We start from the raw sequence: 12,902 nt of genomic DNA, 5'->3' as shown, positions 1-12,902 counted from the left end.
TATGTTGTTTACAATGTTAATCTATCTTTTGTTATCCATTGTTATTTTAATCCAGAAAGTAAATTTGTTGTGAAATTAAGCTTCACTGGAAGGTGCCCCTTTAACATTACGGTAGTAATGTATGAGGTGAGATCAGTGCCAAAATTATTTTTATTTGTTTATTCAAGGGTTGTCTTCTGTGAATTATCATTTAGTTGACATTATTTAAATTGTCTTTGCATTAGGTTGGCATTGTCGTGACATTTTTTATATTGTCTTTGCATTAGGTTGGCATTGTCTTTGCATTAGGTTGGCATTGTCTTTGCATTAGGTTGGCATTGTCTTTGCATTAGGTTGGCATTGTCTTTGCATTAGGTTGACATTGTCTTTGCATTAGGTTGACATTGTCTTGACAATTTTATATTGTCTTTGCATTAGGTTGGCATTGTCTTTGCATTAGGTTGGCATTGTCTTTGCATTAGGTTGACATTGTCTTGACATATTTATATTGTCTTTGCATTAGGTTGGCATTGTCTTTGCATTAGGTTGGCATTGTCTTTGCATTAGGTTGACATTGTCTTTACATTTTTTAAATTGTCTTTGCATTAGGTTGGCATTGTCTTTGCATTAGGTTGACATTGTCTTGACATATTTATATTGTCTTTGCATTAGGTTGGCATTGTCTTTGCATTAGGTTGGCATTGTCTTTGCATTAGGTTGACATTGTCTTTGCATTAGGTTGACATTGTCTTGACAATTTTATATTGTCTTTGCATTAGGTTGGCATTGTCTTTGCATTAGGTTGGCATTGTCTTTGCATTAGGTTGGCATTGTCTTTGCATTAGGTTGGCATTGTCTTGACATATTTATATTGTCTTTGCATTAGGTTGGCATTGTCTGCATTAGGTTGGCATTGTCTTTGCATTAGGTTGGCATTGTCTTTGCATTAGGTTGGCATTGTCTTTGCATTAGGTTGACATTGTCTTGACATTTTTTATATTGTCTTTGCATTAGGTTGGCATTGTCTTTGCATTAGGTTGACATTGTCTTTGCATTAGGTTGACATTGTCTCGACATTTTTTAATTTGTCTTTGCATTAGGTTGGCATTGTCTTTGCATTAGGTTGGCATTGTCTTTGCATTAGGTTGACATTGTCTTGACATTTTTTAAATTGTCTTTGCATTAGGTTGGCATTGTCTTTGCATTAGGTTGGCATTGTCTTTGCATTAGGTTGACATTTTTTATATTGTCTTTGCATTAGGTTGGCATTGTCTTTGCATTAGGTTGACATTGTCTTGACATTTTTTATATTGTCTTTGCATTAGGTTGGCATTGTCTTTGCATTAGGTTGACATTGTCTTTGCATTAGGTTGGCATTGTCTTTACATTTTTTAAATTGTCTTTGCATTAGGTTGGCATTGTCTTTGCATTAGGTTGGCATTGTCTTTACATTTTTTAAATTGTCTTTGCATTAGGTTGGCATTGTCTTTGCATTAGGTTGGCATTGTCTTTGCATTAGGTTGGCATTGTCTTTGCATTAGGTTGGCATTGTCTTTGCATTAGGTTGGCATTGTCTTTGCATTAGGTTGGCATTGTCTTTGCATTAGGTTGGCATTGTCTTTGCATTAGGTTGGCATTGTCTTTGCATTAGGTTGGCATTGTCTTTGCATTAGGTTGACATTGTCTTTGCATTAGGTTGGCATTGTCATTGCATTAGGTTGGCATTGTCTTTGCATTAGGTTGGCATTGTCTTTGCATTAGGTTGGCATTGTCTTTGCATTAGGTTGGCATTGTCTTTGCATTAGGTTGGCATTGTCTTTGCATTAGGTTGGCATTGTCTTTGCATTAGGTTGGCATTGTCTTTGCATTAGGTTGGCATTGTCTTTGCATTAGGTTGGCATTGTCTTTGCATTAGGTTGGCATTGTCTTTGCATTAGGTTGGCTTTGTCTTTGCATTAGGTTGGCATTGTCTTTGTATTAGGTTGGCATTGTCTTTGCATTAGGTTGGCATTGTCTTTGCATTAGGTTGGCATTGTCTTTGCATTAGGTTGACATTGTCTTTGCATTAGGTTGACATTGTCTTTGCATTAGGTTGGCATTGTCTTTGCATTAGGTTGACATTGTCTTTGCATTAGGTTGACATTGTCTTTGCATTAGGTTGGCATTGTCTTTGCATTAGGTTGGCATTGTCTTTGCATTAGGTTGACATTGTCTTTGCATTAGGTTGGCATTGTCTTTGCATTAGGTTGGCATTGTCTTTGCATTAGGTTGGCATTGTCTTTGCATTAGGTTGACATTGTCTTTGCATTAGGTTGACATTGTCTTGACATATTTATATTGTCTTTGCATTAGGTTGACATTGTCTTTGCATTAGGTTGACATTGTCTTTGCATTAGGTTGACATTGTCTTGACATATTTATATTGTCTTTGCATTAGGTTGGCATTGTCTTTGCATTAGGTTGGCATTGTCTTTGCATTTTGTCTGATACCTTTTAAGAAGACGTCAAAAATAGCATTTCTTACCAAAAATTACAAAGTATTCACCAAAAACAGAGAATTAAAGATATCAGCACGAAATGAACAAATCTGATAGATATCCTATATGAACAGCTCTGCTCTGTCATCTAAGATGACAGCAGAGCTAAAAAAAATACATAGTTCAAATGCAGGTTATGATGCATGGCTCAGTTTGACCATATTTGAGTCTATGACATTCATATTTCACTCAGTTAAGGCTCTATTTCCATATCTGTAAGACACACTTGTCTACGCAGTTAAATTTTTACATCCACACTGCACAGATTTCACGTCCACAGTGCATGGTATTCACGTCCACAGTGCACAGTTTTCACTTCCACAGTGCAAGGTATTCATGTCCACAGTGCACAGATTTCACGTCCACAGTGCACAGTATTCACATTCACAGTGCACGGTATTCACGTCCACGGTATTCACGTCCACAGTGCACAGCATTCACATTCACAGTGCATGGTATTCACGTCCACAGAGCACAGTTTTCACATCCACAGTTTTCACATTCACACTGCACAGTTTTTATGTCCACACCGCACAGTTTTCACGTCCAAAGTGCACGATTTTCAGGTTCACAGTGCACAGTTTTCATGTCCAAGATGGCAGTTTTCTCATACTTTGTACTGCACAATACACTTCTTGTAGCCCTTAAATAAATGTACATTAATATAGTAACCCAACATGGGTGATGTTTTGAATCAAATTGAGCAACAAAATAACATTTACATACATGCCCTTCTAGAGCTAAAAATACAATATTTATGGAAAAAGCAAACTTACTTAAATTCTTCAAATTCTAAAAGACCATCATTGTTGACATCGTAGTAGCGAAATATGTATTTACATCGCTGCTCAGCAGGAGGACCACCATGTGGTGTCTGTGGTAGCATTGCAGCAATACCGAGTAAAACATCCCGGTAAGTAAGGTAATGTCGGTTATGCACATCAAAGGCCCTGCATGTTTTAAGCAATATTATAGTATATATTAAATAGTATATAGGATGACTATAAAATAACAATGATTATTGTCTTATGGAACTTAAATGATCTTTTTTATACCAACGTCTGATCAACAGGTCATCATGATTAGAAGTTCCAAATTTAGGCGAGGGTTCTCCGAACCCGCCTATTCACATAGTTCATACCCACCATAGACTCCGGTCAGTCAAAATGACTATTTTGAACTGTAGGCATTAATCAGCGATTCTGCCGGTGACGGAGAGATAGAATCCAGGTCAGGGGAAGCCCCATGACCTCAAGATTCTTTTACCCCTTACGTCACGAACCCACGTGACCAAGGCCACCTGGCAGCGCCACAGGTAGCCGTCCTTCACTCTGGTTCCTTTCTCTCCGCCTCGAGGACTTAGATCAACGCGACGGAAAGAGTGGGGAGGTTGGGGGGGACCCGGAGTCTATGGTGGGTATGAACTATGTGAATAGGCGGGTTCGGAGAACACTCGCCTAAATTCACTACGTTCAATTACCCACCATAGACTCCGGTCAGTCAAAATGACTATTTTGAACTGTAGGCAGAGTCAGACACTGATAGGTGGCAGGTTTTTCCGAGCAAACAGAAAAAAAAGGAGAATGATGAAAGACTTTCCCCCAGTCCGGGATGAAAAACAAACTCAAAAACCTAAGTTAAGACCCAAGAAGGGTGGTGTCTTACCTTGCCTGTGCTGTCCCAGAAGCAAGAAGCCAATGCTGCTGTGGTGACAGGGTTCGGTGTGCCCGAGAAAGCTAGACCCACGTCGAACTCGGGGGTGATAAGCTTGAAGTAGGACCGAAACAGTTCGCATGAGGGCGTAGGTCGTAGAAGCGAAACCTGGGAGCTTCCAGGAAGTGCTAGTGGAACAGACAATCTGCCCGCAAAAATGCAGAGACTGACTTATCGCCTATGCGCAGAGGCCCCTGTAGTCGTTCGGGCTGGGTCAGCAAACAAGGCCTGACCCGCTACGACGGGGCCTAACCTGAAGAGACCCTGCTCAATAGATTGGGTGTCTCCTAGGTAGTAGTTGATGAAGACGTTCTGCGTTCTCCAGAAGTCTGCCCTCAGAATGTGTTTGAGGGGGGCACCTGACGCTAGCGCTAGTGAGTTAGCAATCGCACGGACCTCATGTTCTTGTACTTGGTGTCTCTGCAAGGTCTGTGTTGAGGAGGATAGTGTATTATAGACCTCCAGTACAGTCGCAGTAATCCACCTGGGGATGGAAGTCGGGGAAACCGGCTTATCCTGCTTGTCAGGGCCGTAACACAAAAACATGTGTTTGGTTCCCCGTCTAGAAAACCTGGTATGGTTCTCGTAGCAACTCAGCGCTCGGACCGGGCAGAGAAGCAATTCCTCCTGATCTTCCGGACTGACAATATTTGCCAGCCGGGGGATGACGATCGGTTGAGGATCGTGTTCTGGGATTTGGTTCTTGGCGAGAACCCGATTCGTGTCTTAGTACAACTTGATCGCCCATAAAAGCGGCACAACCGTCCGCAAAGGATAGTGCGCGCCTAGCTTTGACCGGCGCCTACCTGAGGCGAGGGCCAGTAGGAAGACTATTTTCCACATCAAAAAAAAAAATTGAGTGGTGCTGATTGGAGAGGCTCAAAAGGCGGTCTGCTTAGAGCAGACAACACAGCCGACAAGTCCCAGTTGGGCAGTTCCCTTGCATGGGGTCTCAGCGTCTGGAAAGCAGTAAATAGTCTCCTAATAGTAGGACAATTGGTTAGTCTTGTTCTCGTACGTTTGAATGGTGGGGCACAAGGCCGACCTGTAGCCAACGATCGCTGCGTAGGACAAACCCACTTCGTCAAACAGGTGGACGAAGGAGCCTGCTACCTGGCCAATAGAGGAATGGTATCGATCAATCTCCCTTCCGCTACACTAACCAGTGTATGCTCGCAGCCTAGAAGTGTAGGCTGCATTGGTGGAATGCCAGTTCGCCCTGGCCAGGACGTTGGCAGCCCGCTCAGATAAAGCTTTCGTATGTGCGGGTCTAATGAGAGCCTCTATGCGGGTAAGTGATACCCGCTGGGCTCGTGGTAGTGCGCCGTCTGGTTGGGACGGCATGTCCGGTAAGTCCGGAAGCACTGCAGGTGTTTCGACTATCGTTTCCGACAGAAGTGGAAACTAGGCCCTGTTTGGCCAATTGGGTGCGACCAATGATAATATGTAGGTGTGCACCTGTCGAAGTCTTCTCCGGTGCGCGGTGGACTAGCGGGAAGGGAGGAAAAGCGTACACAACTAAGTGGATCCGCAGGGTAGCAAAGCGACCCTGGCCCAGGCTCCTGGAGTCAGCAGGAGTGTTACGTACGTCGGGAGCTTGGTGTTCCGGGGTGCGGCAAACGGTCTAACCTTGGACCGTCCACAGCCGAAACAGCCTGGAGGCTACCCACTGGGGTATCAGCCACTCTGTGTTCTGGAGACGGAGTCACCCTGAAAGGGCGTCGCCAGACTGTTCCTCACCCCTGGAACGTGGTGTGCGGTTAGCTCCACATTGTATTCCAGGCACCAAAGGAGGATTTTGCTCTGCTAGTACTAACAACGATGGGGAATGCGTCCCCCCCTCCTTCTTGAAGGAGACCACCGCTGCGTTTTCTGTGCGGAGCAGGACTCTGTGGTCTCGAACTACGTGGTAGTGCTAGGTACACTGCTCACAGTTCGAGCCGGTTGATATGGTGGTCCCAAATCCATATCCTTGGGCTTATTCGTCCAATAGATGCGCTCCCCAACCCTGGGGGGAGGCATTCGTTACCAGAGTCATACCTGCGGCGAGCGGGTCCAAGGGGGCCCCTCTGCCCGAGGTTGGTCAGTGACGACCACTAGGGCAGGGCTTCCTTCACTTGGTCCGAGATCGAAACCCGCCTATCTAGTTCCCATAGGAGAGCTCGGCGTTATAACAAGCGTTATACCGGGCGGCTGTGTAGTGCGGCCTGGGGAACGACCCTTCGAACCGAGGTCATCATTTCGATGATCCGCATTAGTTCACGGAGGGACACCGAGGGAACGCTGACTAGGCATTCGGCTAGGCTGCTTAGCGCTAAGCAATATGCTTGAAATAGCTAAGCCAAGCTTACCTCTGTGTCAAAACTCCATGCCCAGGGACACCAACTGCGCGTTGGCTCGAGGTGGGACTTGTCGATTTACTAACGAGCCCAACTGGTGAAGTAAATCCTGTGTTAGCCTGATGCGTTTGGCTATTACCCCTTGCCCGGGTTGTTGGTAACCAGTAGTCTGGGTACGGATTGAGGTGTACAGACATCTGGTGAAGCAGCAGCGCTACCTGTTTCATCCCTCTGGTGAACACGTAGGGCGCTGTGCCTAACCCGAACGGGGGGGGCACCGAAGGTCGAATACTTGGCCCAGCTGGGCGATTCGAAGGAGATGGCAACTCGCTAGGTGCATCGGTACGTGCAGGTAGGCCCCGCTTAAATCTAGCGGGGCTAGCCAGTCAAAACGGTGGATGGAGAGAAGAACCCTGAATGGTGTCTCCATGTGGAACCGATCGAGGGGCACGTACTGATTCAGTCTGTCTAGGTCCAAAACTGGACGCCTGCCACTTGTAGATTTGGTACTACGAACACATTTGGGTAGAAGCCTGGACTTAGTTCCGGCTGATGTACCCTGTGTTTGCCGTCTTCCCCAGCAAACTGCTACTTCCTGTCTGATTGCTTCCGCCTTGCGGGAGTCCCCTGGCAGTGCCCAACAGGGGAGACACTGACGGGGGGAAGTGGAGATTTCAGCGGTATGCCGTAAACGGATGTCACCACTTGGAAAGGTCCAGGTATCGGTCACCCGCCGTCTCCAAACCGGACTACACCGGCGCAATCTGTGTACGACAGGGATGTGTGGCCATGTGTTCGGCAGTTGCAAGGGGGGAGGGTGCTCCCTTCCCCCATGAGGCGAGTTCCCCAAGGCCTGAAGTAGTCACTAAGTTGTGACCTGGCCACTCCAGTGTTCTCCCCAAAGCGTTTTAGCGTAGCGGGGCCGCTACTCCATTATTTATGCCGCTACTCTGAGAGATTGCCCGCTACTCTGTGGCATTTCCTGTTACTCTTTGTTTTAGCTTGTTAATACACGTGCGAATCTGTTAGTCAACGTCATCAGCGTCCGGTACTGTGAGCCCAATCAGGTGTGAATGGAAACATGTCAGTAATTACGCAAAGACAATGGACTAATACAGCTTCGTACTTCGACAATAAACACTTTCGCCCTATTTAATTGGAGTAATAGCGAGTATTTTCTCAGTAGCATATTTGGCTGGAAGAAGCAACGATGTCAAACAGCAGAAATATTACATTGTGGTTCCGCGTAGAACGCCCTGCTGGGCCCCTGGTTGCGAGCGATAAACCCACCAGCAACGCGGTCACCGGTACCCCTGTCGGCAGTGGTACTAAACGTGTCCAAGATGATGTTACAACGAAAAGTGCAAAAAAATAAACTCTAGATTTGATGCACATTGGACAACAAAATATACGTGGCTGAGAGAAACATTCGATGGCAAAGGTAAAAAAAGTATTTATTTGTAGCGTTTTACTTGGAAGCGAGTTTTGACCTAGTTTAGTAAATTTTTGTATGGCTTCATTTTTTGCCGATCGTCAAAACATTTTTTTGGAAACGACCTTCTTTCTGGAAGTTCAAAAATTGTTGGCTACGATTTATCAAAGTAACTAATACTAGTATCGTGTTTTGAAATAGTTGGGTAAAGTTTATCGTGGCAATTTTTATGTTTAGCGACTTTTCAAAATGGCGGCAATTTGTTTATTTTCGTGTTGATCGTGACGATATTTTTTAAATACAAGTATTGATTCGCTCCTATTTCTTATCTTTTAGGAATGCTGTGTCACATATGTGGAAAATTCAACTTAAAAACATCCAGAAATAGTTCTTTGGTATGGAATTCTATGCCATGTATAAATATTACGAAATATGCTATCGATAAACCTGCACACTCGGAGATGCACAAGAAGGCCATGTCATTTAATAGAAGTGGGAAGCAAAGAAAATCACGGCGTTCTCAAAAGCTGCAGATCACTGGGCTTCCATGAAAGTCCGAAGAATCAACATTACATAGAAATCACACAGCAGCAGATTCATTTAATCTTCTACATAAATTTGTTAAAAAATAAAGACACATTTTCATCCATGCAAGCCTGTCATTATTGTTTTCTTTATCTTCAGACAAATGCTAATGATATGTAAATTATATGCAAATTAGCCGCCACTCTGATACATTTTTCTGGGGAGAACACTCCACTCACCGAACACGTGCCTGTCTCCCCCGGTTGCAGAGGTGAGCGTCAAACATGCTTCCCCTGCTGCCGGGTAGACGTCCGCCCAGAGAGGGTGAGGAGCCACCACCTGGCTCTTACCTCCCTGGGGGCATGCCACTACCCTTCCCTCCCATGGAAGGGTATAAGCGCTTGCCTCCTGGCTGACTCTGGCTAGCGGGCAACGCCCTAGGGCGTTGTGTTTTCTGTGCTTGGGGTGCCCTCCGCTTGCCCATGGCAGGACCAACTGGCTAGCGGATTTAATCTGAACCCTCTGATTCATTGCACTCCGAAGCTCCGAGACTGTACCCACCATTCCCTGAACAAAGAGGGTGGAGGGTGTCCAGTCTGCGTCACTGAGGTGGGGGACGTACCCCAGCTCAGCTTGTCGGCGAAAACACGTGCGTCTAAGGCCGCGTCTTGTAGCACAGTAGTGGCCCTGGCCAAGCGAGCCAGGCAACACTAGGGGGTGTCGCATGTAGATGTGCGGTGGCCCACCAATAAAATGTCGCCTAGTCTAGGAGGCTGGTGCGTTTTGCCTCCAAGGTCACCAGAGTGCTGGGCACGCATAATAATACGCTCAAGCAACTCTGCCCTCAGGGCTAGATGGGTCGTCCTCAATTGGCAAAGACACCCATGGAACGCGGGTATCCCCCTTTGCCCGGTTTGCCAAATTCGTGGTACCGGGGTCTGGGGAAGGAGCCTTGGAATCCGGTTGGGGGCGTTTTGGTCTCATCCCACGCTATGGGGTCTGATCCAGAAACACACCGACTGGGTAGCGTTTGGTCCAGTGGGAAGTGTTGCCTAACGTTATCCCCACCCGGGGGCCTTAAGCATTACATCCTCCGCGGCTGACCAACGCCGCCCATCAACACCGTTTGCGTGCTCTGTGCCCCACTCCGCACTCAGACGGACAGGGGAGAAATGTGCCGACGGGGTTGCTTTGGATCCCGACGCCCGTGATCCTATAAGCGTTGATGCAACCATAGGTGGTCGCTTTAGGATCAAGGGTGGGGGTATATACATCGTATCACTGGGATCGATGATACTCCGCCTCACCCCAAAAGCGTGGCTCACCGAGTCATACAGATGGAAGACTCTGAGGGACCGCCCGGAGTACCAGCTGTATCCAACGCGAGCGAACGCGTCTCCTTTAACTTAAAATATATGAGAGGGAGCGTGTTCGACTGTGCGTCTCATGACAGGGTCGGTTCCCTCTGGGGACGCCCGTGGGTCGGTAAGAAAGGAGTCAAAACCCACAGCGGGGACCGGACACAAGGATAAATTCGTTACCGCTGTACCGTTACCGCGTGACGAACCCTAGCTGGCTGAAAGTGGGGGGGGTCAACGCGTGCCCTGCCCTGCCCTGAAAGCCCTGCCCCAAGATCGGAGACTTGGCTGCCAGCACCCCGTTGGCATTCAGTGCCCGCGGATCCAGAGAAGGACCGGTGCAATTAGCCTGAGCTCCGGCCACCCCCCAAAATAGTGGGAGAGCCGTGACTGGGAACGGGGGTTCCCCGGAAGAGACGTGTTTGAATGCAAACATGCTTTCGTGTCTCTTCCTGCTTGCCCACCGAGGGGACACAGTGGAGACAGCTCGCTCCGACTGCGTCTGATCTACCCGGCCTGCCAGGGACGCAATTGCCCCGACAGTCCTTCGACCAAAGCCCTCAACTCGGAGGCAAACTCGGCGCCGTGCGAGGAAGGGTCCACGAAGAGACCCGCAACGGGCCTTATAGGAGGAAAGCCTCCAGGGGCACAGCCTTGCTGCAGCCGGTAAAATCGGGTAAAAAACACCGCCTGAAAAAACAGACTGTGAGGATGCCCTCCGATCAGCGGGGGAGACCGAGAAAATATCGGTACCTCCGCCGTCGGGCCTCTTACTCGACGTCCCGGTACATGAAGTACCGGTAGCCGAGCGTGAGGACTTTCCACTCATGCAAAACACGCAACTCACTTTAACCGATTTGTTTACTGGACGCGCGACCTTGCTGTGACGCGGTCAGTGTCAGCGATTTTGATGGCTCTGAAAGAAAATCTCAGGCCTCAGAACTCCAGTGAAAAAAACACGCTTTCACGCAAAAAACCCCGAAACCCACACGTAGCCACGACAAAGCATCTCGGATGCGGGTTCTATGCTGGTAGATTCTGAATAAACCACTGTACGGTCGGCTTGGAAGACGAGGAGACCGGAAGAAAAAGGCAGCGAGCCTTGGAGCTGACATTACATCGATATATTGCTAAATACATTAAAAATAAAAGACGACATGCAAGAGGGAGACAAATTACAGTTGTAAAAGGTGCCGCCATGAAATCAACATGTGACTACGTAGGGGCGCCGGATTTTGATTTCTTGGCTGTGAAAAATACTACACACAAAGGGGAAAATGACACAAGGGTAAAAAAAGACAAGGAAAACTTATCCTACCAGCTACCATGTCGGATGCCGAGCAGCGGCAACAACCCAAGCTATAAATCCGGACAGGAAAAAAAGCAGGCGATCCAGCAGAGCTCGCTAGATTTCATCTCCACTCGAGGCGGAGAGAAATTAAGAGTGAAGGACGGCTACCTGTGGCGCTGCCAGGTGGCCTCGGTCACGTGGGTTCGTGACGTAAGGGGTAAAAAAATCTTGAGGTCATGGGGCTTCCCCTGACCTGGATTATATCTCTCCGTCACCGGCAGAATCGCTGATTAATGCCTACAGTTCAAAATAGTCATTTTGACTGACCGGAGTCTATGGTGGGTAATTGAACGTAGTGAATTGATTCGACAGAGTAGAATATTTCTCACTTCACAACATTTATACATGTACAGACATTTCTCAATTCACTGAAACAGACGAGGATATTACTCACTCAACCTGAACAAAAGAAAACATTTCTCAGTTCACCTGAACAGATGAGGATACTACTCACTCAAGCTGAACAAAAGAAAACATTTCTCAGTTCACCTGAACAGATGAAAATATTACTCACTCAACCTGAGCGAAAGAAAACAGTTCACAGTTTGCCTAAACAGATGAGGATATTACTTACTCAACCTGAACAAAAGAAAACATTTCTCAGCTCACCTGAACAGATGAACTGAGGATATTACTACTCAAGCTGAACAAAAGAAAACATTTCTCAGTTCACCTAAACAGATGAGGATATTATTCACTCAACCTGAAGAAAAGAAAACATCTCAGTCTACATAAAACCAGATGAGGACATTACCCACTTTATTGAGCCACATTTATACATGTTAAAACATTTCTCAGTTTACCAGGAAAAAGAAATGATTTACATGACATATTTATGGGCTTACCTACCTGAAAAGATGAGGACATTTTTCAGGTTTCATTTCCTTACTTAACATGTACTTTGTAAATATATATTTATTCATAGTCTGACAGGGATAACATAAATCAAGAAACTCTTCTAGTAGTACTTCTTGTTCTGCAGAAAAAACATAGTTCCTTATTCACTGTACAATGATATTTAGAGTAATTACCCCACTGTAGGAACTAGAGATACATTTCCAAAATTTGTGAATGGAAAACATTCTGGATGTTGTCATTGAAAACTTGGGCAGGAAAGAATATTTAATACAGCCTTTTACAAAATGTTTGTTTTATTTGGTATAATAATCTAAATATTGACCCCAGCCTTGGTCAATACAAATCTTTATATATATCGACATTGGGCCAGGTCAATATTTCTATAATATAACATTGTTCTTCTAAGCATGGCCTCGTTCCAATGTTGAGGAATATGGAAGATGTTATCAGGAGCAATGTGATATATATTAGTTTTGAAATAATTTTTCCCATTTAAACATCAGGGCAAAGCCTGTTATGTTATTTATTGTAAATACAGTTTTCAAACATTTCAATCTTTCCTGGTGACTTAATTCAAGTATAATTTGTTTTTTGTAGTCATTTACACTATGGTAAAAGAATGGTTAGGAAACTTCTTTTGTAAGGATGCATGTCTCAGTAAACATTTCAAACAAAAGGAATTAGCATACTGATGACGTTGTGGTGATTGTAATTAGCATAAAATTACATATTAGTTCGAAGACGATTCCATCGATTGGGGTTTTTTGTAGTGTATTTTTTCATAACAAATTTTCCCGATTTACAGATCAT

General features: G+C 45.6%; 1 protein-coding gene across 2 annotated transcripts in view; it reads right to left on the bottom strand.

The window, feature by feature from the left end:
- LOC102807058 (uncharacterized) overlaps window positions 1–12,902 on the bottom strand; it is a 97,072-nt gene that overhangs the window by 56,609 nt on the left and 27,561 nt on the right. For both annotated transcript variants that reach the window (XM_085491432.1, XM_085491433.1), the window contains exons 4-5: window positions 12,084–12,210; window positions 3,293–3,466 (exon numbers count right to left, since the gene is read on the bottom strand). In XM_085491432.1, the coding sequence (XP_085347558.1) occupies window positions 3,293–3,466; window positions 12,084–12,210 (301 nt within the window). The remainder of the gene's footprint in view (window positions 1–3,292; window positions 3,467–12,083; window positions 12,211–12,902) is intronic.

This window comes from Saccoglossus kowalevskii, chromosome 16, assembly GCF_978046115.1.
Source record: "Saccoglossus kowalevskii chromosome 16, keSacKowa6.1, whole genome shotgun sequence".
NCBI classification, from domain to species: domain Eukaryota; kingdom Metazoa; phylum Hemichordata; class Enteropneusta; family Harrimaniidae; genus Saccoglossus; species Saccoglossus kowalevskii.
This window is presented reverse-complemented; position numbering and strand designations above follow the sequence as displayed.